The sequence below is a fragment of the Trichechus manatus genome, unplaced genomic scaffold (genome assembly GCF_000243295.1).
Source record: "Trichechus manatus latirostris isolate Lorelei unplaced genomic scaffold, TriManLat1.0 scaffold00076, whole genome shotgun sequence".
Lineage (NCBI taxonomy): Eukaryota > Metazoa > Chordata > Mammalia > Sirenia > Trichechidae > Trichechus > Trichechus manatus.
This window is the reverse complement of record NW_004444012.1, coordinates 1,064,144-1,089,524: the sequence shown is the minus strand read 5'-3', so window position 1 is coordinate 1,089,524 and position 25,381 is coordinate 1,064,144. Positions and strand designations below refer to the sequence as shown.

The window sequence follows — 25,381 nt, the reverse complement described above, 5'->3', positions numbered from 1 at the left end:
ATTTTTGAATGTTTATCTTGTATCCTGCTACTCTGCTGAATCTTTCTATTAGTTCCAGTAGATTTCTCGTGGAGTCTTTAGGGTTTTCTGTGTGTAGTATCATAACATGATGTATGTTTTACTTCTTGCTATTCTGGTTATTCTGTGACAGATGGTACACAGTTCTTCAGACAAGTCAGCGCAGTGTGGTTGCTTTGCCCCTATATTCAGTGCACACCCAGTTTCATGCATGACAAATCTTAGAGATGGGGGTGGGGGGAGGATTCATACAGTGCACTCCAAAACCTGATCTAAATGACTTTTGGTGGATACGCTGTTTGGGAATTATCCACATCATTGCTCCGTGCATTAGTTGGATAATTGAGTTATTAGGCAGTTTTCATAATATAGATCCCTACGGAAAAACTACACGTGGAACAAGCCCACAGGAACCAGTATGCAGAGGACGAGTTGTTGTGGAGTAATGCTGTATCCACAGAGAATGTGTCCAGATTTGAGTGGTCTGTTGCTACCTGCTGCATTGGGGAGCTAGCCTAGATGCATGAAGCATCTTTTTACCAGAAAGTCAGTTGCCCAATAGTGTTTCTTTTGACAGGAACCAGAAAGTAGATGTCAAAAGTTTTGATGCTTTCTTTTGGAAAAATCTTAACAAAATAAGGGTTTAGGTAGTCACGGAGTCCCCGAGTAAGGCTCTGGGAGGCACTGGATGCTGATGTTCAGATATATCAGCCCAGTGTGGTGATGAGGCAGTTTCCCAGAATGCTAATCGTTGTAAGGAAGGTTGTTGAGAACGAACTGTAAAGTAATATCTTGCTTTTGTGTAAAGCAAAACATACCCATAGAATATCCAAAAAAGGGTAAAGGAAGTTATCAAGCGACAATAGAAAATAGAATAAAGAGGCCACACAGAGTAGCTTGTATGAACTCAGCCTTTCCTTTGAAAACAACTGTAAAGAATGGATAAAAAGAAAAGAAAAGAAAGAAAGAAAAAGTCTTTGAAAGTATCCACAATCAAGGCATCCGGGACATGAGTGCTGAAGACCCAGGATAGAAGGGAGGTGTACTGAGGTGAACTCTACTTCTGTTTCCGCTTTTCCTCTCAGCGCGTTTGCGGATTTGGAGCACCAGGGAAAGGGGCCTGGTGTTAGTTGCACTGGCAGGATAGACAGATTAGGGATAGGGGCAGCCAAGGTTTCTGGGACTTGAGGGGCCGAGATCCCAGACGGGAGGGAATGTAGAAATGTGAACCTCAAGCTCTTCATGCTGTTTCCCCTTGGATCTGAAGCAGAGCATGGATCACATGTGAAGCTAAGACAGCAAACAGAAAGCAGCAACGTCCGTGATGCTGAAGAATGAAGCAGAGATTTGGACACTGTGGCAATACTAGAGACAGAGGCTGGGGCTCAGGGTACCCGGCAGTGGAAGGTCTCTGGAAAACACAGACTTCCAGTTAAATCTCAGAGCGGCTATGCCCCAGGAATAAGGGCCATACCCTGGGAATAAGGGCACATTGAAAATAGATTCCAGAAACCCGTCCTCTACCATATCAGCCTATCCCAAGAAAACTAAGCCCTCTGTATTATTGTTGTTCATTGCCATTGAGCTGGCTCTGACTTGGGATGACCTTCTGTACAACAGAATGAAACATTGCCTGGTCCTGTGCCCACTGCTACCCGTCTGTCAGCTTGACATGCTGAGGTGGCTTGCGTGTTGCTGTAATGCTGGAAGCTGCAAGGCCACCAGTATTTCAAAGTACCAGCAGGGTTACCCATGGGGGACAGGTTTCAGCAAAGCGTCCAGACTTAGTCTAGGAAGAAAGGCCTGGAAAACTACATCTGAAATTTAGCCAATGAAAACCCTGAATCCTCCATGTAGAGTATGATAATATTATCTAGAGCTTCAACAGATGTCATGCGCAGTGTTTGTTATTCGATAGATTTGCAAATCTCTAGGTATGTCAAAAAACAGGAACAAATTATCAAAGCCAAAAAAAAAAAACACTGTAGAAAAAGATGCCCCAAATGATCCAGACACTAAAATAGTTCGATAAGGTCTTTAAAATAATTACAATGAATTTCTTCGAGAAAATGGAAGAAAAAGATGGAGAATTTCACAAGAGAAATAGAGTGTTTTTTTTTAAAGAACAAAATAGAAATTCTAGTACTGAAAAAGACGATACAATGATATGCGTATGCAGTGTTGCTGCTGTTGTTAAGTGCTGTCAAGTCGATTTCGACTCAGAGTGACTCCATGTAACAGGGTAGGCTGCCCCATAGGATTTTCTAGACTGTAATCTTTATGCGGAGAGATTGCCAGGCCTTTTCTCCTGCAGAGCTGCTAGGTGGGTTTGAACTGACAACCTTTCAGTTAGCAGCTGAGCACTAATAGATGGGTTTAATAGATGATTTGACACAGCTGAGGAGAGAGTTAGTCAAGAGAAAGGTCAATAGAAAATATTCAAACTGAAGTTCAGCGAGGAAAAAAGTATGAGAAATACAGGTAAGACCATAAGAGATATATATGAGATGTGGCGAAAAGGTATACCTGTGACTGGAGTCCATATTGAATAAATTCATTTGTATGAAGTTCAAAAATTGGTAAAACTACACACTCGTGGTAGCAGCCAAAGGGATGGCTTCCTTCAGTCGAGGTGCATTGACTGGAAAGACGTATGAGAGAGGCTTCCGGAGAGCTGGAAAGACGTATGAGAGAGGCTTCTGGAGAGCTGGAAAGACGTATGAGAGAGGCTTCTGGGGAGCTGGGTGGTTATCTGTCTTGATCTGGGGGTGATCACTTAGATGCAGTTATTTATAAAAATGTGTCAAGCTTTATGCTTAAGATTATATGCTTTATTATATCTATGTCACACTTCATTTAAAAAGTTTGTAAGAAAAATAAGGGGATCTCCTTCTCTGAACTGGAAAACATAAGGGCTAATAAGGGAATTTATTAAAGTTTTAGCAAATACTTCTTTTTTTAACTTATGTGTCCCCAGTGCCAAATGCAATGCCTAGCATAAGAGTCAGTGCCTAATTAATATTTGATAAAATAAAAGAATTACCATAAACATATTGACCAAATTTCAGAATATTACACAACACACCTTATATCTTGAAATGAAGGTCATTTCAGAGCAAACAAAAGAAAATATTGCTTGATAGAGAACCATAAACTTGTGAAATTATTTGACTCAGAGGTGACTCAAACTGAGACTCTAAACAGATTCACAGAGAGTTGGATAATAACATGCCGTCCCCACGTGGTTGTTAGAGGGAAGTAGGATGCTGGTGGGGCAGTTCTACCTGACCTTTCAGACATAACCTAGTGGGCAGTAGTCAGTCTCCACGGTCTCGCCTTGATAGGACATTGGACTCCGTGGACCGTTGGTTTGAGCCACAACGCATTCTTACATTCTTAATGGAGACAGTATAGACAATCGTTATTTTCAAAGTCATCTTTAGAAATCAGTTCTGTCATTAATATTGACATAGTATTTTTAAGGACCCTGCAGGCTTACCTTTCTTTTTCTTCAAGTAAAACAACAAATGCTAAGTAAGTTCCAGTACCTGGACCAGCATCAAACTATACCAAAAAGCATTTGGATAACCAGAACTTCTCAGGGGAGAACAGAGGTAGTCCAACTTTTAAATTTAAACCTATCTGTAGTCTGCCCCCAACCCAAAGTGTTTTTATGCAATATCCACTGTCTTCAAAGTTCCTGAATACCGAAGCTTCGTCTTGCGTATGTATGATATTGGCACATTCACGGCACGTTTCTTGGTCTTCTGGACAGATATGATTCTAGATCTTGGCGGAGCATGGCCAAAGCCCCAAGAAACATGCTTTCACTTCACAACCAGCAAAAATTCTGTACACTTGAAAGCAGAAGAGCTGTGCTATTTGAGACAGAGGGCTCTTATTAGTTTATTGATCCAGATCAGAAGTATTTGAGCACAGTCATGAGTAAGCTCCAGCCTCAAGACACTTACAGCTGTTTGAAGGGGTGAGACGGATGCATCAGTAAGCAGAATGCAGCGCATGGGGCACCCCACTGCATACAAAAAGGGGCACAAAAAGTGCGAGGGAAATTCTCAGAAAGGAGGGTGTGGCGTTAGAATGCAGCCTTGAAGGATGGGAGGAATTTTGACAGAGGTGGCAGAAGAAGGTTTTTTTTTGTGTGTAGACAAAGCAGCAGGAGAAAAAAAAAAGGGGGGGGGGATGCAGGGGGAGTCCCATTTTTCTGCAGGGTGTCAGGGGAGAGATGGGAGAGAAATCTTTAAATGCTACCTTAAGAAATTTAAACAACACCAGAGGGGAGATTTGGGAGGTGTTTTTAGGGAGTGGCCGTGGCAATGAAATCATGTCCCAAGATCAGTGTGACGTTTGTATAAGTTGGGGTGGGGGGACACTGGTCATTGGGAGACTGGTTGAGAGGCTCTTGTATTATTCTAAGTGAAACGTCACAGGGCCTGACCTACATGGTCCTGATGACACGGAAAGAGAGTGGAATTTGTGGATCTTGGCTCTTGACGTGGGGGTGGGGACCTACTCTGAGGATCCCGTTTACTTGGAGAACTCCCAGTTTTCGTTGGTGATGAGTTCTGCCTGGCCTTGCCTCCCTCTTCCAGGACCCTAGCACAGAGATTCATTTAACTGCCGGAATGTCTGTGAATTTGGGAAAGTGTGTGAATTTTGGGACATGCTTTCTGAAACACTCTCTTGATGGTGTCCTAATGTGTGGAGCTGCGCTGCTCCATTCCATGAGGGCCAGGTTAAAGTCACCTCTAAAACTACAAAGTATGTCCATATCTGTGTTAATAAGCATTTTATGAAGCAAACAAAACAGGGCCCTAGAAAAACTGGTACAAAACAAACACAATGAAAAACGTGATCATACCTTACCTTCAGGGAAGCTCCCCCTTGCCATCACATGTTGAGTGGCTTCTTTCTACTCTTGAGCTGCCTTGAGCTTGGAATGTGGGATTCCTCCAAGAGAAAAACGACCTTAGGAGCTGGCTGTGGAGCTCAGTAGGGCTTATAATGACAAAGTTCTAACAACTTCGTTTCCCCGAGTTCTCATTACTTTCTTGTTTTGCTGGCTGGTTTGAATGTGTTGTCTGAACAAGCAAAACCTAAGAGTTTTGGTCTTTAGGGACCAGAAGTCTAGGACTGAGGCCAAAGAAAACCTAGGGGCAAATATGTTGGCAACTCTAAATGCAACGTGTTAACCAGTTGCTGGGAAGCTCTGACAGTGTCCCTAACATTGGTGAGTGAAATGGCGGAGGCATCCTTTGCTAATTCTCTTAGCCTGCAGTGTGTAGATAGGATACAGAGTCCTCTTTATTTTTCAAAAAATAAACAGAAATCTTTGCAAGCCAGTTTCTTGTATCAGGACATGCCTTCAGAAGAATAGCAAATAAGGAGGATATTTTCACATGGAAAGGAAAATAAGTTGTTCCTTTGTGTTAAAAAAAATAAGAGAAACCAGAGATCCTTATTCTTAACTAATTTTTGGAGCCGCATGTTCCATTTACCCTGACAGATAGACTGACTTTCAGGACCGACAGATGTTCTCCCTTTATTTACTCCCAACAAGAGGAAACCACGCCAGGGAGCTTGATCCAGTACCAAGTTCAAACCACCATAGTTAACATTTGCATATGCTTGACCCTGTTAAGGGAAAAAGCTTCCCAACTCCACACCAAATCTAGCCCCACCCGAAAATTGTATCATCGGGTCCTTGGGAATCATCAGTAAGTTATGTTTAGCTTCTAGGTAACTGATTTGTGTGAGGTAAGTAATATACTTCCTCTTGTAACAGCACTCATTGGACCCCTGTTCAGGGAAACATGATCACTGGTTTACATGCAAACATGTAGTCCTCCAATCAGCCCTCTAAGATAGATCCATTTGCAGGTAGTGAAATGGAGACCAAGAGGAGTTGAGTGGGTTGGCCAAAGTCACACAGCTGGTAAGTGGCATAATAGGACTAGAACTAAGCTCAGCTACTCCCAGAGCTCCTATTCTCAAACCCTCTTTCTAACCCCCATTAAGAACAAGGCACCATCTTGAGCTGCTGTCCAGGTTCTACAGTGAATAACCCTGTGTAGCGAGCTGTTCTCTTTAGTAGAGAAATCCAAGCCTAATCCCAGTAGAGGGTTTTGCTCTTCGTTGTCTTTCCTCTTCCACAATTACCTCTGGAGAAATGGGTTCTGAACAGGGTGACTTCTCCCATCTCCAAGGATAAGGTTTCATGTTCATTTTAAGAGAAAAATCTATTATCAAATACATTTCCATCATTTCAAATTCGTCAGCTAGGCCCAAGGAATTTACTGTAACTTTTACCACTGTGGCACATAAAATTTCATTTCTGTCAAAGCACCGTGTCTTAGGAATGATTCATATTTCAGTAATAGGACATGTGGGCAAAATAACTTTGTTAATGTCCCATTTTCAAAATGGCCCCAGGAGAGCATGGTTGGGGAAAAGGAGTAAGAGGGATGAGGGAAACACTGCAAGCAATGTTGACTGCTCAGCTGTGGGGTTATGTGTAACCTGGACCTGGTGTCCCTTGCCCTGTGGGTAGGTTATACTCCATCAGGAAGGCCACATGGATGATGGGCTAACAGTGCAGAGATGCCAGCGTGAGGAGTCCCAGGCTGCTCGGATCATCCGGAACACAACAGCATTATTCAGTCAGTTTGTCAGGTAAGTTAGCGCCTGCCTTTTTCTGTCAGTTTCTCTCCTGTGGTCTTCAACCTTTCCCGCCCCTTTTAAATACTGTGAGTGTTATCAGGAAACGATCAAACGCCAGCAAGGAGTTTTACCAGCAAGATCTTGGGACTGAAACATATTTCCCACACGTGTGCCCAACAAATCCATGTCCGATTGGCTCTTCAGGTTGGTGTGATGAATACCCAAGGTCTTCTCACGAGAATTAAGTGAAAAGAGCTGGCGTGCTTTGATTCCCTTTTGCATTACTGTGCAAAGACGGCAGGAGAGGCAAGAAGTAATCCATTATCACTAAATAGCGTGCTATCTCCGTGCTATTTTAAAAAGCTTCTGTGTTATTCAGAATTGTTGCTGCGGCTTGGATCCGATTAGATTTGCCTTGGAAGCCTTCGGTTCCCCCAAGTATGACTGGGGCTTTGGTGGGAAAAGTAACTGAACTGTCTGCTTGGATCGTAATCCCAGCAGCCTAAACCGCGCTGCCAAGAAAGGACTGGGGGGATTGTGTTCGCCAATTACCATGAGAAACTGATTCTGTTGTAAACAGTGCAGCGTTCTGATGCATTCTTTTCTGGTAGGAAAATCTCTCTGAAGCCAAGAGGGTTTAAATTGCATGTGTGAATTTGCATGAAATGAAATTTTTTTGTATCTTTACTTTTCTTGCTGTTGGAAACACTGTGATCCAGGGGATGTGTGTTAGTTAGGAGATGAGCTAAACTGCATTTGCCGTCCAGGGTTGGGGACAATACGCAGCCCTCTAGTGGGGCTCGTGTTGCTTCTGTCTTGTTGCTTTGTCATCTCCACATCTGTGATTCCTCAGGTGTGTGGCTGGGCACATCAGCATCACCTGGGAACTTGTGAAAATGCAAATTATCAGGTTTCAGCCCAGACCTACCGAATCAGATACCCTAGGAGCTGTCATTAGTTGCCATCAAGTTGATGCCAACTCATGGAGCTGCTCTGTAGGGGTTTCAAGGCTGTGACCTTTCAGAATAGATTGCCAGACCTGTCTTCCGAGGTGCCTCAGAGTGGATTCGAACCGCCAACCTTTAGGCTTGCAGTTGAGCACTTAATCGTTTGTGCCACCCAGAAAATTGTGTTTTAGTAGGCCCTCCAGGTGACTCTAAAATTTAAGAACCAGTGCCCGGGAATTAGGAGCCCTGGTGTGCAGTGCTAAGTGAAAGTTCAGCGGTTCAAATCCACCAGCCCCTCTGTAGGAGAAAGATGTGGCAGTCTGCTTCTGTAAAGGTTACAGCCTTGGAAACCCTATGGGGCAGTTCTGCTCTGTCCTGTAGGGTCACTGTGAGTCAGAATCGACTTGATGGCAATGGGTTTGGTTTGGGCTCTGGAATTAATGTCTTAACTTTGCTATAGGTTAGAATCATCCGGGGAGCTTTGAACACCCGAGTGTCAAGAGTGTTTCTCAAACCAGTTACATCAGAATCTCTGGGGCTCACATCCAGATACCAGTATGTTATTAAAGCCCCCCAGGGATTCTAATGCTCAGCCACAGTGGAGAGTGACTGCCCTAGCGTGTTTTCTTCATCCCCATGGGCCACAGGAACTTACGAGCACCATGTCTGAGGTCTGTCCTGCAAGAAGGGGAAGAAGGAGGGAGTGGAGGACAAGCAATTTCTTTTTTTAAAGGCTATGACCCAGAAGTGACATAGATCATTTTCTCTTGCATTCTGTTCCGCTGGTTAAGATTTAGTCACATGGCCACACCTAGCAGCAGGGAGACTGGGAAGGATCATCTCCACCTGGATGACTTTGTACCTAGTACAGCTCAGGGAATCCTGCTGCTAAATCAGAGAAGGGGACCGTGGGTGATAGAGGTATTGCTGCCACCACATGGAACTGAGGCCTGAAAATCAAGGATCATTTATCTACTCTTGGGTTTGTCACTGGTCACCTGCGATCCCTGAGCAAAATAGTTGCTCCTTTCCATTCCTCATTATATGCAGAACCTGCTACCTTTCTTTAAAGAAAGGCTATAAGAATGAATGGCCTGGTATAGACAGCAAAGGAAGCCTGCGTGCAAACATAAGTCTTTTCGTATGGCCTGGGCTAGCACCAGAATCATCACCCTGGAGCTGGAGGGTTTTAGTTTCCCAGCCTCCAATTCTCTCATCCTCTGCCCTTGTATCTTTCTTAAAAATCAGTGGCCTCTATCACCCATGTGCAAAAGTTAATTGAAAGAGGATCAAAAACCTAAATGTAAGACCTAAAAGTCTTCTGTGTTAGATGAAAACATAGGTGTACATTTTTGTGACCTTGCATGAGGCACTGAACTGCCTGCTTGGATCATAATCCCTGCAGTCTAAATGATGAAATATCATACCAAAAGCAACAAGAGAAAAAAATTAATAAATAGGACTTCATCAAAATTAAGAACTTTTTGCCTCAAAGGATGCCTTCAAGAAATGAGAAGACAGCCCACATAATGTGAGAAGATATTTACACATCAGGTTGCTGAGAAGGAACCTGTATCTAGAATATATTCAATTCAACTCGTACGTGCAACAATAAAAAGACAAAATAAACCAGTTTTTTAAATGGGCAAAGGATCTGAATAGACATTTCCCAAAGAAAATAGACAAATGGCCGAGGAGCACTTGAAAGGCTGCTCAGCGCCATTAGGGGAACGCAAATCAAAACCACAGTGAGATCCTCCTTCACGCTCACTAGGAAGACTGTCGTCAGAAAAGCAGAAAATAGCATTGTATGTGTGTGTGTGTACACACAACACGTTTTGTTTACCCATTCATCAGCTGATGAACATTTGGATTGTTTCCATTTGGCGCTATTATGGATAATGCTGCTCCGAGTATTAGTGTGGAAGTCTTTAGACATATGTTTTCATTTCTGTTAGTTATATACCTAGGAGTGAAATTGCTAGTTTGTATGTAAATTTATGTTGAACTTTTTAAGAAACTGTTTTCCGAATTGGATGAGTCTTTCATGTTCCCCTCCTTAGAAAGGTACGAGAGTTCTGATTTTGCCACATGCTCATCTCGGGTTGTTATTGTCTGACTTTTTTGCTTGTAGCCATTCTAGTGGGTATGCAGTGGGATCTCTTTGTGTTTTAGTTAACATTTCTAAAACGACTAATAGCATGGAGCATCTTCTCATGTGCTTATTAGTCATTCACGTATCTTCTTTGGTAAAATGTCTCATCAAGTCTTTTGCCCATTTTTTAATTGGGTTTTTGTCTTCCAATTTGAGCTCTTTGTTATCTTCCAGTTACAAGGTTTTGTTTTGTTTTGTTTTGGGGCAGAATTACGATTTGCAAATATTTTCCCCTAGTTTGTGGATTTTCTTCTTATTTTCTTAATGGTGTCTTTAAAGCGTAAACATTTTTAATTTTCGTGAAGTCCTGTTTAACATTATTTTTGTTTATGGATTATGCTTTTGATTGCATAGCTAAGAACTCTTTGCCTAACCCAGAGTCACAAAGATTTTCTCTTATGTTTTCTTCTAAAAGTTTCATAATCCTAGCTGTTACATTTAGGTCCGTGACCCATTTTAAGTTAATTTTTGCGTGTAGTGGGAGGTAGTGGTTTAAATACTTTTTTTTTTTGGCACGTGAATGTCTGATTGTCCCAGCATTTCGTGTTGAAAAGGTTGTCTTTTCCCCTTCAAATTGCCTCAGCCCCTTTGTCAAAAGTTGAGTGACCATTAAACAGAAGGATGTATTTCTGGACTTGCGGTTCTGTTCCGTGGATCTGTACGCCTGCCATTTTGCCAAAACAACACTGCCTGGATTATTGGGGTTGCGTTGTTAGTTGCTGTCCAGTCGGCTCCGACTCGTGGTGACTTCGTGTTTACCAGACCGAAACACCACCCAGTCCGGTGCAATCTTCATGGCCTTTGATACGTTTGAGCCCATTGTGACGATCGTGTCCATCCATCATCTTGAGAGTTTCTCTCATTTTCACCGACCCTCTACTTCACCAAACATGATAGCTTTTTCTAGGGATTGGTCTTTCCTGATGATGTGTCCAAAGTAAGCAAGCCAGAGTCTTATCATCCTCGCTTCTAAGAAGCATTCAATTTTATTTCATATAAAACTGACGTGTTAGTTCTTCTGGCAGCCCACGGTATAGTTAAGATCCTTTGCCAGCGTTACATTTCAGATGCATCAGTTCTTCTTCTCTCTGCTTTTTTCATTGTCCAGCTTTCATGTGCATATGAGGTGATTGAAAAGACCATCGCTTAGGACAGGCACACCTTAGTCCTCAAAGTGACATCTTTGCTGTTTAGAACTTTAACGAAGTCTTTTGCAGCAGATTTTCCCAATGCAGTGTGCCATTTGATGTCTTGACTGTTGCCGCCATGGGCGTTGATTGTTAACGCTAATAGAATGAAATCCTGGACGACTTCAATTTTTTCTCCGTTTATCATGATGTTGCTTATTGGTCTAGGTTTGAGGGGTTTTTGTTTTCTTTATGTTCAGGTGTAATCCATTTTGAAGGCTGTGTAGTCTTTTACCTTCATCAGTAAATGCTTCAAGTCATCTTCATTTTCAGCAAGCAAGGTTGTGTCATCTGTGTATCATAGGTTATTAATAAATTCTCCCTAAATGAGCTTGATTCTGAAGCTTTATAGTAACTGTTGAAATCAGGTAGAGTGAGCCCTCCAATTGTACTTCTTTTCAAAATTATTTTGTCTCTTCTGAGTCCTTTGCATTTCCATATAGATGTTAGGGTGAATTTCTCAGTATCTGCAAAAAAGTCTGCTGGGATTTTGATAGGCATTGAATGGAATCTGTAGATCAGTTTTAGGAGAACTACCATCTTAACAATGTTGAGTCTTCCAATCCGTAAACATGAAATGTCTCTCCATTGATTTTATCTTCTCTAATTCCTCTCAGCAAGATTTTGTCATTTTCAGTGTACATTCTTATACTTCTTTTGTAAAATTAATTCTTAGATATTTGGTTCTGTTTGATACCAATATGAATAGAATCATTTTCTTATTTTCATTTTCATATTGTTCATTTCTGGTGGATAGAAATGCTAATATATGGAAATTGATTATTTTAAATATTGAGCTTGCATGCTGTGACCTAGTTGAAATTGTTGATTAGTTCTAATGGGTTTTTTTTTGTGTGTGTGTGTATGTGTGTGGATGGATTCCTTAGAATTGTCTATATACATGGTCATGTCATCTATGAATAGAGTTTCAGTTTTCCTTTCCAATAGGGACATTCTTTTTTTTTTTTTTTTCTTTCTTTCTTTCTTTTTATTGCATGATTGTACTGACTAGAACCTCTTAATACAATGTGGAATAGAAGTGGTGAGAGCAGACATCTTTGTCTTGTTCCTGATGCTACGGGTAAAACATTATCTTTCACCATTATGTATGATATTAACTATAAGGTTCTTGTCAATTTGTAGACATTCCTTCTGTTCTTAATCTATTGGGAACTTTTACCTTCAATGGGTGCTATATTTTGTCAAATGCTTTTTCTGTGTCTGTTGAGATGATCATGTGGTTTTTGTTATTTATCAATATGGTTTATTACCTTACGTGATTGAAAATGGCATATTGAAGTTACTATTTTCACTGAATTGTCTATTTCATTTTGCTATTTGTTTTCTATATTCCTCATGTCTTTTTTTGTTCCTCTGGTCCTCTTTTACTGCCTTCTTTTTTGTTAAATATATATTTTCTAGTGTACCACTTTAATTCCTTTGTTGTTTTCTTACTACTTTTTTGGGTTATTTTCTTAGCGGTTGCTCTGAGGAACTCAATATGTATTTAACTTGAAACAATCTACTTCAAACTAATACTAACTTAACAAATGAAATAAATCTCTCTCCTTCCTTTGTGCTAATACTGTCATGTATATTACAATTTATATGTTGTAATCCCAACAGTACACTTTTATAATTATTATTTTATGCAATTATCTTTTGAATTAGTTACAAGAAGAAAAGAGAGAGTATGTATTTACAGTGTCTTTTATACTTACCTACATAATTACCTTCACCAGTGCTCTGTATTTCTTCACTACATTCAGGCTACTTTCTCATGTCATTTTCTTTCAGCTTGAAGGACTTTAATATTTCTTTTAAGGCAAACCTGCTAGCAACAAATTCTTTCCATTTTTAAGTTGAAATATCTTTATTTCACCTTCGTTTTTAAAGCATAGTTTTGCTGGATGTAGGATTCTTGGTTGATAGCTATTCTTTCATCAGTTTGAATATGCCATCCCATTGTCCTGTAGCATATATTGTTTCAGATGGAAGTCAGCTGTTAATCTTATGGAGGTTCTCTTGTACATGATGAGCTGTTTTCCTCTTGTTGCTTTCAAGATGCTCTTTGGCTTTTAACAGGTTGACTTGGATGTGTCTAGGTGTTAATCGCTTTGTGTTTATCTTACTTGGAACTTGTTGAACTTTTTTAATGTAGATGTTAATGTATTTCTTCAAATATGGGGAGTTTTCAGCCATCGTTTCTTCAAATATTTTTTCTTCTTTCTTTTTAGGGCTCCCATTTCATATGTGTTGGCATGCTTGGTGGTGTACCACAGGTCTCTGAGGCTCTGTTTATTTTTCTTCATTGTGTTTTCTGTTCTTCAGACTGGATAATCACTATCGATCTGTCTTCAAGTCCACAGCTTATTTTTTTCTGCCACATTAAATTCTTCTGTTAAGCCCCTCTAATGATTTTTTTCATTGCAGTTATTGTATTTTTCAACTCCAGAATTTCCATTTTGTTCTTTAATCTTGTTATTGATATTCTCTATTTAATGAGTCATTGTCGTTATACTTTCCCTTAATTCCTTAAACATAGTTTCCTTTAGTTCTCTGAACATACTTATAATAGCTGATTTGAAGTTGTCTTCTGCCAAGTCCAACACTGCTCTCTCCCTGAGACAGTTTATTTTAATTACTTTTTTTTTCCTGTAAGTGGGTCACATTATTTTTTGATTTTATTTTGAAAACTTGACCTTTCAAGTAATACATTATAGCAACACCCCACTGGTGTTCTTGTTCTTGCTGGATTTTCTTATTGTTTGTTTAGTAACTTTCCCAGAGTAATTCTGTCTTCCCTGCAGTGTGCAGCTGCTGCTGCTTCTATTCCTTTTTTTTTTTCCCCAGTTGCCCCTGAATGTGCATACCTTAGTGGTCAGCCATATTTGGTCAGTGGTTGTACTTAAACACCTTGAACCAGTAAGACTTCTACCCTTTTATGATGGACCTGTGTGTGAGTTGGATAGCATGTTCAAAGTTCAGGCAGTTATAAGTCTGTCCTGGATTTTACCTAGTTATGCAGGCCTCATATTCAGCCAGAGATGAATATATAGGGAGGGCCTTCTCTGGTCCCTACTGAGCATGTGTGGACCTTGCACATGGCCTTCCCTACCTTGTTGAAATTTCTTTACCATGAAGCTGTGTGTGGGAGGGGATGGGAACAGCTTCAGGCTGAAACACAATAGACTCCCACTGTTCTTACCAAGGTTTGATAATTTTTTTTTTTTAAGTAAATACTTATCAATTTGTTGCATACCTTTGGTTAGTTTTCAGAGTCCTGAAATGGTTTTTTTTATGATTTTTTTCCAATCTTATCATTGTTTTTTTGGGAGAGAGGATTTGCTGAGCCCCTCACTCAGCTATTCTGGAGATCTCACTATCAGTGGAGAAATTCTTGATTCTCCCAGCCACAGAATGTTTTAGAATAAACAAAGGCTAATGAAAAATAAATAAATGCAACAGAGATGAGGGCTGCAAAAGCCAAAGTACTTGGATTTTGCAACAGCTGGGATGTGAAGGGGGAAAAAAAGAATTTAAAATATATTCTTCTCTCTCATCTTGTTTGAGAAGCCAACAGTGCATGCTATATACAAATGGAAACCAGAAGGAGGGGATGCCCTTCTGGGAGAGCAAATTATGGTGAAAGAAATAGGGAAGGAACAATAAAGAGTAATGAAGAAGGAAAGGTTGAAGTTTCCTTGTGCTGTCTCATCATCCTCTGTACAGTTGCTGGGAACTGTCCAGTAGGACAAATGAGCAAAGTGATAGATCAAGGAATCAAAGAAACCCTGCTGAAGAAAAGAAACTCAACTGCCCTCTGAGTTTAACCTTATGTTCAGCATATAATTAAGGGGTTATGATAAATATTCAGAATCACCAGGAATCTTACCTTGAATTTAACAAAGATTTTTGGCAAAGGTACAGAATGTAGTGGAACAGTAGCTGTAAGGAGTAGCAGAAGGCTGGTATGAGATAGGAATGATAGTTCTCTCTGAATTGATGCATTCTCTTGTCCCTGTCCATCTGGGTGTGCTTCCCCAAGGTTCTAGACTAAGAATGTAAGCCATAGGAAGTGTTCAGTGTCGTGTCTATTTCCACCACTGTCTCAATTGCTGGGCGTGTGATAATGTGGTCTGTTTTGAAGGAACAAGGTATTCTGCCTCAGTCCAGTGGAGGATTATTATATTGACGTTTCCACAAAGTGAAAGGTGAAGTGATCCAGCAGTGATAACCCACAGAACAGAAAATTAGAACCAAGATAAACAGCAAAGTTTCAGAAATGGACAACTCAATAGAAGGCTTTAAGAGCAAATTTGAAATGATGGAAGACAGAATCAGTGAGATTGAAGATAAATCCATGGACACCACTTGTTTGAGGAAAAATCAGAGAAAAGAATGAAGAAGACCTAAGAACTATATGGGACACAATCAAGATAAAAAATGTGCACATGATCAGAGTTCCAGTACAGGGGGATAAAATGGAAAACACAGAGAAGATTGTTGAAGATTTCCTAGGAGAAAACTTCCCAAATATCATGAAAGACAAAAAGCTGCCTATACAAGAGGCTCGACAAATCCCATATAGACAAAAGAAAGTCACCAAGACATATCATTATCACATTTGCCAAAATGAAAGACAAAGAAAGAATTCTGAGAGCAGCTCGAGATAAACAAAAAGTCACTTCCAAAGGGGAACCAATAAGACTAAGCTCTGATTACTTGGCAGAAACTATGCGGACAAGAAGGCAGTGGGATGACATATACAAAACCTTTGAAGAAAAAAACTGTCAACCAAGAATAATGTAATGTATCCCGCAAAACCCTCTTTCAAATATGATGGTGAAATTCGGATATTTCCAGACAAACAGAAATTAAGGGAAATCATAAAAACCAAACCAAACTTATAAGAGATGTTAAAGGGAATTCTTTGGTTAGAGAACCAACATCATCAGATAACAACCAGAATCTAGGACACAGGACAGTATCAACCAGATACCAACCTACGTAAAGAACTCTTAATAATAAAGCAAAGCTAAAATACTAAAAACAGGGAAACAGAGACATCAATCTGTAAATGGTGACAGTGTCAAAGCAATAAAAGAGGGAGTAAATTGTGTAGGTATAGAACTTTCAAAGGGAGAGGAAGTCAAGATGATATCAAGTAATGAAAGACTGGCTTAAACTTAGGAAGATAAGGGTAAATTTCAAGGTTACCACAAAGAAAGTTAACAAACCTATTCATCAGAATAAAAAAGAAGAAAAACAAAGTCTCAGCAAACACAAAATCTCCAATAACAAAAGAAAAGGAAATCCACAAACAAAAGGAACTCATCACAGGAAAGTAAGAGGAACAAAGGAATGTCAGCACCACAGGAAAAAAAAATTGGAATATGACAGCAAAAAACTCATACCTATTGATAATCACACTGAATATAAATGGCTTAAGCGCACCTGTAAAGAGACAGAGTGATGGGATGGATAAAAAAGCACAACCTATCAATATGTTGTCTACAAGAGAGACACTTTAGGCACAAAGACATAACTACATTAAAAATCAAAGGATGGAAAAAATATATCAAACAAAAACCAAACAAAGGCAAGAATGGCAATACTAATCTCAGATAAAATAGATTTTAAGGCAAAATCAACCATAAAAGACAAGGAAGGACATTATACATTGATTAGCAGGGCCATCCATCAAGAAGGCATAATAAATATCTGTGCACCCAACGATAGTGCTCTAAAATACATAAATGAAACTAATAGCACTGAAAAGAGAAATGGACAATTCCTAAATAGTAGTAGACTTCAACACACTACTCTCGGTGAAGGACAAGAACATCTAGAAAGAAACAGAAGATCTAAAGGCCAAAATCAACCAACTTGACATCATCGACATATATAGAACTCTCCACCCAACAGCAGCGAAGTATACATTCTTTTCTAACACGCGTAAAACATTCTCCAGAACAGACCACAATTTCGGCCACAAAAAAACTCTGAATAAAATCCAAGACATCAAAAAGCATTCTGTCTGATCACAACACCATCAAGCAGAAGTCAATAACAGGAAGAGCAAGGGAAAAAAAATCAAATACAAGGAAACTGAATTAACACTATGCTTAAAAACAACTGGGTAAGAGAGGAAATCAAAGAGGGAGTAAAAAAAAAAAAAAATTCCTAGAATCAAATGAGGATGAAAACACATCATACCAAAACCTTTGGGACACAGCAAAGGCAGTTCTCACAGGTCAGTTTATAGCAATAAACACACACATCAGAAAAGAAGAATGGGCCAAAATCAAAATAGCAGCCCTGCAACTCGAACAAATAGAGAACAGCAAAAGAAACCCACAGTCATCAGAAGAAAGGAAATAATAAAAGATTAGAGCAGAAATAAATGAAGTAGAGAACAGAAAAACAATAGAATTGACAAGACCAAAAGTTGGTTCTTTGAAAAGATAACAAAATCGACAAACCATTGGCCAAACTTACAAAAGAAAAAAGAAAAAAAAAATTGAACCAGAAGGACCCTGGAAACCCTTGAATGTACCTTCCCTGTTTTCCAGGTATGAGACTGAAGCACGAGAGGCTTAGAGGTACACCAGAAATCACACGGTCAACGGCAGTGACAAGGTTAAAACTTGAGTTTTCCGACCCCATTAGTGCTTTTGCCGCTCCATCAAGCCACAAAAATGCTTATAAACCTCTTGCTTTTATCACATGAAGAAACACTCTTTACTTAACTGTCCTCAGTATCTGTGGTAAGCCCAAAATGTTAAAAGAAAAAGAGGCAAACCGTGGAACTGGACCAAAAATACTAAGGAAAAATGTAATTATCCCTCCACTGATCTAGAAGTGAGAAGGAATACCTGGTTGGGTTTTGTATTCCCAAACCTTCACCGCATGTCCTTGTATTGTTGTCTTCCCCTCTGTCTCTGTGCTCAATGGTATCCCAGATGGCCAGTCACAAACACTTACTGGGCACCCACCTTGTGCCAGGTACTGTCAGAAATGGAGTCGACACTGATGAGAAGTGCGTCCTGCCTGTAATAAACTTACAGTCCAGTGGTGCTTTGGCCTCGTTGCACGTACTTGGCATTTATACAAACTTGGAATTATTTTCACCTCACAGCCTGAGTGTTTTCAGAGCTTGTTGAGACTTTGCTTTAGGCCTAGATGACTGTCTCTTCTTAGCATGTCCCCAGATTAATATGGAGCAGTAGTTAACTGACCAATTCCACAGTAAATGTAAAGGAGAACTCATAAGAAGTTGAGCTAGAAGTTGAAGGAAAATCCCTGATGTTATTTACATGCTCAACCAGTTCTCAGTCACTCAGGGCCCAACAGTACAGCCCACAGGGGTCAGATCCTTTTCCTCCCTCTTTTTCTTAGCCTTTGCCCTGGGGAGGCTCGCCCCAGGGGATGTGAAGATGAAGGCTCAGTTTGTTATCTCTGGAGGTATGTGGTCTCTCTGTGATGAAGGGATTTAATCACAAGACTTTTTGGAAAACTCTGCAGCTGCTTACCAAAAGGTCGGCAGTTCGAATCCACCAGCTGCTCCTTGGAAACCCTATAGGGCAGTTCTGCTGTATCGTCTAGGGTCGCTATGAGTCAGAATTGACTCAACAGCAATGAGTTTGGTTTTTCTGGTGTATAATAGAGAGGGAGAATAAGAGAGACACGTACAGGATATGAGGAAAACAACAGGGAGAGATATGGCGGGACAGATAACCGTGAGTGGGGAGGGAAGCACATAGAGATGGGATGGTGAGAGATGAGGGTCAGACGGAGGGCCACACAGGGAAGGGAGGTCAGAAAGAGACAGATACAGAGAGTGAGGGAGGCATAGGCAATGGGGTGGGTAAATCTGGTGTGTGCCTGCACACACATAGAAACATTAAGAGGAAAACCCATGCAGTGAAATAAAAACGATGTACCCAGGGAGACAGAGGGAAGACAAAGAGACAGGAGAGCTTCAGTGATAGAAACTCTCCCAGCCTTGCGTTTATCCTATTCCAAGAAGGTGTGATAGTTTACAAGAACTGTGGGTTAATAAGGTTATTATTTTTAAAAGGAAGAAAGCGTGGCAGACATCCGGTGGTAAATGGCAGGGAAGCGTCTGCTGCCAATTAAGTCACTGTCTTAATTACACTTGAAATTCTCTCTTTGGAGAACATAGAAATAGAAATCCTCGTTAGACATTGAGAGAGCGCCTGTTTGGCGTGAGGTGCTGAAATATCACAGCAGTTTTAACAGGATGGGTTATAAGATGGGTTATAGGTGAGCTAAAAGGAGTCATTTCCCTTTATTTGTAAAAATGGCTTTAAAATAAAATTGGAATATTCTTTTCTGTGGCTCTGTTAGTTGGCAAAGTTTTATAGACATTCACACAGCAGCTACCCCCAGGAAGCAGTTCATTGTGGCTGTGGTGGTACATGTAGGAACTAGGACACGGTGGAAGCTTGTTAGGGCCCCTGTTGGAGGCCCCACGCCTGAGCCATGATGATCTTGTGGTTTTTAGTGGGAACAACCGCACAGCTGCCCCCATCACCTTGCCCACAGAGGAAGTCCTCCAGACCCTCCAGGACTTGATTGCCTACTTCCAGCCCCCGGAGGAGGGGATGCGGCACGAAGACAAACAGAACAAGCTCCGCTCGCTCAAAAACAGGCAGAATCTGTTCAAGGAGGAGGTAAATTTTAAAAAATTAAAAATTGAGATTCTTTTTGTGTCCAGAGCTAAAAAATGTCCCCATATCTGCAATTTAGCTTTGTCTCTGTGTATCACACATTTATGAAAGAGAGCTCGCGAATAAGAAAGAGAGGAACCTGGGAAGAAAAAGGAGAAATGGGAGGCTGACCTTCTCTGTCAGCCGCCCCTGGTCACGGTAGCGGTGGTTGGCCTGTTCAAACCAGGTTCCATCTTAAAGCTTCACTGCCACGTGTGTTACCCAAAATCTGTTTTCAACAAACCTCAGCTATGAGAGCATGACACTGGCTGGGATTCTCAATTTTGGGGAGACATCAGAATTACCTAGAATGCTTGTTAGAAAAAATAAATGCCCAGATCCCACCACATGAGAAGTGCCTGAGAAGCTGGTTTGAAAGATACCCATGTTGCTGGGTCTTATTCTGGACCTTGGGTATCTAAGTCACTGGAGGTGGAGCTTGGACATGGGGGAACACTAACTGGGGACTCAAGGGCTCTGGGTCCAAGTTCTGGCTCCATCCCTGGCTGTATGTGACCTCAAACAAGTCACAGTTTTTCCTGGACCTGGATGTGGTAATTTGGCACCAGCATCATTGTGCTGTGTGCCCTACCCTCACCCGCGTGTCTGGGGACAATGCTTGTCTCCTGGGCATTTCCAGAGTTAATGGGGTGAAACATGGAACCTGTCCTGCTCATTCTTCTAATCTGAGCAGACTTTGGCTTGGAGAATGTTCTGTATGTCTTATAGGCTACTGAAACTCCATGGACCATCTCCCCTACTCTTTAAGAACAGCTAAGCACTGGTGGCGAAGTGGTTAAGAGCTATGGCTGCTAACCAAAATGTCGGCAGTTTGAGCCTACCAGGCGCTCCTTGGAAACTCTCTGGGGCAGTTCTACTCTGTCTTACAGGGTCGCTATGAGTCGAAATCTACTCGAGGGCAATGGGTTTTTTTTTTTTTTTTTTAAAGCACAGAAGTTGTTGTTCAGTGGGATAGAATTGTAAATTAGCTGGGAAGTTAGTTGAAAATCACCTTTTGGTTGTATTGTCTCTAAATCCTAGCCTTCTTTTTGGGGAAGAGGGAAGCAAGCATGGCTGTCTTCTGTGTTGGAATAGAATTTCTTGAGCTGATTTGAGACGTAATGAAAAAATAGGTACTATATCCAGGGCTGTTACTGCGTGAGTCAGAAGCTTCTCGCACCAGACGGGAAGGCAGGCCTTCGTGAGACTCATTCATGCTCCTGCTTCCTTGATATGTCCTTGTATTGATCTCAACTCTAGACACTTGAGGGCAAACCCAACAGAAGAGATTGCTGACTCACTCCCAAAATGGATGCTATTTAGGTGTCTGAGGCATGAGAAGGCATATTTTGTGTTTAGGAGGAAAAAAAAAAACCCCACTGGTGGTGTGGAGGTCTGTTTGCATATTGCCGTTCTCAGCTCTCAAAGGTGAACAATTTGGGGAGTGAGAGAGCAAACGGGATCCTGCTTTTGTAATCAGGAATTCTCGCTTTTTCCCAACTCTCCTTCTCAGGGAATGTTGGCCCTTGTGTTAAATTGTATCGATCGCTTGAATATCTACAACAGCATCACACACTTTGCAGGGATTGCAAGGGAAGAGAGTGGCACTGCTTGGAAAGAAATTCTGAACCTCCTGTACGAACTGCTGGGTAAGTGCACGCACAGAGCCGTCCCCCGGGGACATTTCCAAGGGTAGTCTGTGCTGGATTTCCACGTGAGGACCAAGGTTGTCACCTAGCCTCATGCTTTGGAGTTCTTTGGTGAACCATTTGGTTCTAGTCAGCTGTTAGTCTGTTAACTAGTAGCTGTTTGTACTTTCCAGACTTGGAGCACAGGGTCAGTTAGCAGTGAGTGGAAGCAGATGGAGGTCAGTTTGCCATAAACACCTGTGAAACCCTGGACAGTCACGCCCTCTTGAGTCTCAATGTCCTTGTCTTTAAAATGAGGGAAGAAGACTGGAACATGTTTACCGTGCCTTCCCGTTCTAAAATCCTGCAAAGGTCCCACCTACGCTTTAAAGATGGTGACTCCGTTCAACATTCTATACGTTGGTCAGTCATGATTCCCACTGCTTTTATTTCACTTTGTTGGAAAGAAAATGGAGGGTGGGAGGAAGGAAGGAAGAATGTTTCAGTGCTGAGACGTTTTTCTCACAACACTGTGTGGCGATGTTTTGGTGTCTGCTGTAATGGGTGGCATCACGTAGGCCCGGGCCACCAGGCTGTGGGAGGTAGGCAGTGGGAAGACAGTATCAGACCATGCAAGAAGGTGGCCACCAGTGGTTGCTCCGATTCTGTAAATTGGCAGCCCTCTGGGGCTCCGCCCTGACGCGTATTCCACATTTAGAGGAAACCCATAGAAAGTTGAGCAAGCTCGAGGGGAGTCCAGAGAAATCAGTCTGGATGCTTCCTCAACGATGAAGATCCTGTGATTGCCATTGTCCTAGGTGACCTTGTAAAGTTTTGTCCAACTCTAATACTTTGTAATGGTAAAGCTCATTCTCAGTAGTGATGATTACAATTATCGCTAACACTTGTTGAGGTTTGTGTGCCAAGCAGGGTAGCATCTCTTTTTAATCTTTAGCAACACTTTGAGGTGTGTATACTATTAGTAGCTATGGCTGCTCACCAAAAGGTCAGCAGTTCAAATCCACCAGCTGCTCCTTGGAAACCTTGTGGGGCAGTTCTACTGTGTCCTATAGGGTCACTATGAGTTGGATTGACTCAGTGGCAATGGGTTTTTTTGTTATTGGTTTTTTAATACTGTTATTATCCCTATTTTATTGATGAGGAAACTGATGCACAGAGAGGCTCATAATTTGTCCAAGATCACAGTGTAGTAAGTGGTGGAGCTATGGTTTGAGCCCAAGCAGTGTGCTTAACCACCTTGCTGAAGCCAACCTGAAAAGCCGTTTGGGAGCTCAGACTGAATTCCGCCCTTCCCTGACTGCTGAGACCCTGGAGAAGAGCTTCCCTTACCCTAAACACTTGCCCAGCCTCTGGTTCAGTCCCTGGACACTGACAGCATGAAGGGCATCCTACTCGGGGCCATTGGATTTGTATGGACTTGTTCCCGAGTCATGCCTACTCTTTTGCCCTAGGAAAGGTTACTTGGTCTAGAGTAGTGACATCTTAATGACAGCATTTCCTCTCCCTCCCTTTGCAATGTTATCTACCAGTGGTTTTCAAAGATGAGTGGGCACCAGAACTAGCTGGATGGCTGCTTAACACAAATGATGGGCCCCATCCCCGGCATTTCTGATTCAGTAGATGTGGACTGAGGCCCAAGAATTTGCATTTCTAACAAGTTCTCAGGTTATATGGACGCTCCTGTTCCGGGGACCACACTTTGAGAACCCCTGTCATCTACTGATGGGTTTTAGGTATGATAGAGTGACAGTGCACGTATAGTTTCGCTTACTCATTGGTTCAACCAGCCTTTCCAGCTGTGTGCACTTGGATGCCTTCCTTTAACACCGAAGAAGGGTGCATCTCTGGCAAGATGGAAGAAAACATGGCGAGAAGTTGAGTTCTTAAATCGGTAAACAAGCAGATCTTATTTTCTTGCTTATCACTATGTGAAGCAATTTTATTATGTGGTTATTGTCCCTGTCCCGACTCGAGTCGAAGTTTCATGAAGCAAGCAATCACCTGTCTTCTTGCCCACTGTCTTATTCCCGGCAACTAGACGGATGGGTGCCTGGTGGGTAGCCGATTCTCCAGAAATATTTGTTGAGTGAGTGAGTGGATACTGGATTTTTACTCCTCTAAATATAGAAACAGAATTGTTTCCAGCGGTTAGGGAGGGGAAGACTCATTCAGTTGCTTTTAGTTGCTAAGCAGGGGAAGTATTTCTCAGCCTCCCAAATTCTTACACCCATCACTCTTCCCTCTAACCTACATAATCAGACGTTTTCTTGTTTACAGCTGCTCTCATTCGTGGAAACAGAAACAACTGTGCTCAATTCTCCAACAACCTTGATTGGCTAATCAGTAAATTGGACAGACTAGAATCTTCCTCAGGTAAGAATTGATAGGAAACTTCTAACCCGAGAAGGTGAAGTGTTTTCTTTTACCCTTGCTATAAAAAAAGAAAACCATGTTAAATTTTTTCAACAGTTCTCTTTTCTGCTGGATTGCAAACGATACTCAAATAATTACTTCAACAAAAAGAAATAGCGTCCTAAAGCTCTCTGCCACCCACTCCTTCAACTTCATTTAACGACTCTAACTCAGGCTGTAACAGTCCTTCCTTTTTCTGTGTAAGTTTTCACTCTGTCCATTCATCTTCACTTTCTGATCGGCTTCCTGGTGCTGAGTTAACATGACAGCTGTGGACCCCTCCGGGGACGCAGAACGGTGTTGATTCTTTTCTCATAGTCTGGAGGTGGCAGGTGCTTTGACAGGCTGAGGGAAGGGTCCCCCCAAAGTCTGCCCACCTACACATATGCCTTCTTAACCCTGTCTCTTCTTCAGTGCCTCTTCGCATCTGCTGGATTCTCTTTGAAGTAATTTATGAAAACCTTGAGATAAATGGAATCGAGGAATTTTCTCAGTAACGCTAATGGAGATATTGGTCAACAGGTCCCTTTGGATTTTCATCATGGTGTTACCCTAGTGTGTGCCAGTCACAGGGGTCATCAGTTACTTTTTCTTAAGCCTACACTTAATGCAGAAAACCATCCAGTGTGCCAAGAAGAGGTGGAAAAACCAAAAAGTCTTTCCTTAGGGAACTTACAGTTTATTTGATACGCTAATGCATCTAAAATAAAAATAATTTCTGAGCTGGTTCCTGGAAAAAATTCTCCCTCAGGCAACATGCAAAATATTTACTGAATTACTTGAGTGACCTTTAGAACTTATAGTAAGCTGTGTATCTGCTTTTACATTCCTTTTTAAATTAAGTGTTGTTTGGTTTGATAAAACTAAGGATTCTGTTTTATAGCTGCTCTTCTGCATTGTGACATTAGAAGGAGAAGCAGTTCTAAATTAAACTAACCCCAAAATTGCAGACTGGTTGGCCCCCAGGGCTCCTGAAGTCTACTAGAGATGACTGTGTCTTTCTTCTGTCTAGAAATATTTAATAGATTCAAAGAATTGATGATATGTTGGCCCTCTCAGGATGACCTCTTCTTTCTCAGATTTCTAAATTATGGTCAGTCCTGCAGTTTACTTAGTGACTGAATTGCTTTTCTGGTGTTCATGTAGGTATCTTGGAAGTTTTGCACTGCATCTTGACTGAGAGCCCAGAAGCCTTAAATCTAATCGCAGAGGGCCACATCAAGTCCATCATTTCACTATTGGATAAGCATGGGAGAAATCACAAGGTGAGTATGGAAAGACGAAACTCAACAGTGACTGATTTTACCTGGCTTCTCCCTCTTAATAACCCGGACTAAAAGGGTGTTGGCTACTCTCTTTCTTGGCTTTGATAAATACCTGGGGAAACTGGGATTCAAAAGACCCTTCCTTGCCTGAGAGCACACTCCAAACCAGACAGCCTCACTGGGTCCTAGAAGGTCTCCCTCGGCTTCCACCCAGCTCCCCAAGCTCTGTTGTTAGTTCTTGTCAAGTCAGCTCTGATTCACGGCAACCCCATGTACAGCAGAATGAAACACTGCTCGGCACCATGCCATGCTCATGATTGCAGGCGTACTTGAGT

General features: G+C 41.5%; 1 protein-coding gene across 1 annotated transcript in view; it reads left to right on the top strand.

The window, feature by feature from the left end:
• RYR3 (ryanodine receptor 3) overlaps window positions 1-25,381 on the top strand; it is a 420,187-nt gene that overhangs the window by 99,489 nt on the left and 295,317 nt on the right. The window contains exons 12-16 of the mRNA XM_004380716.1: window positions 6,587-6,708; window positions 19,516-19,684; window positions 21,234-21,369; window positions 23,647-23,742; window positions 24,928-25,046. Of these exons, the coding sequence (XP_004380773.1) occupies window positions 6,587-6,708; window positions 19,516-19,684; window positions 21,234-21,369; window positions 23,647-23,742; window positions 24,928-25,046 (642 nt within the window). The remainder of the gene's footprint in view (window positions 1-6,586; window positions 6,709-19,515; window positions 19,685-21,233; window positions 21,370-23,646; window positions 23,743-24,927; window positions 25,047-25,381) is intronic.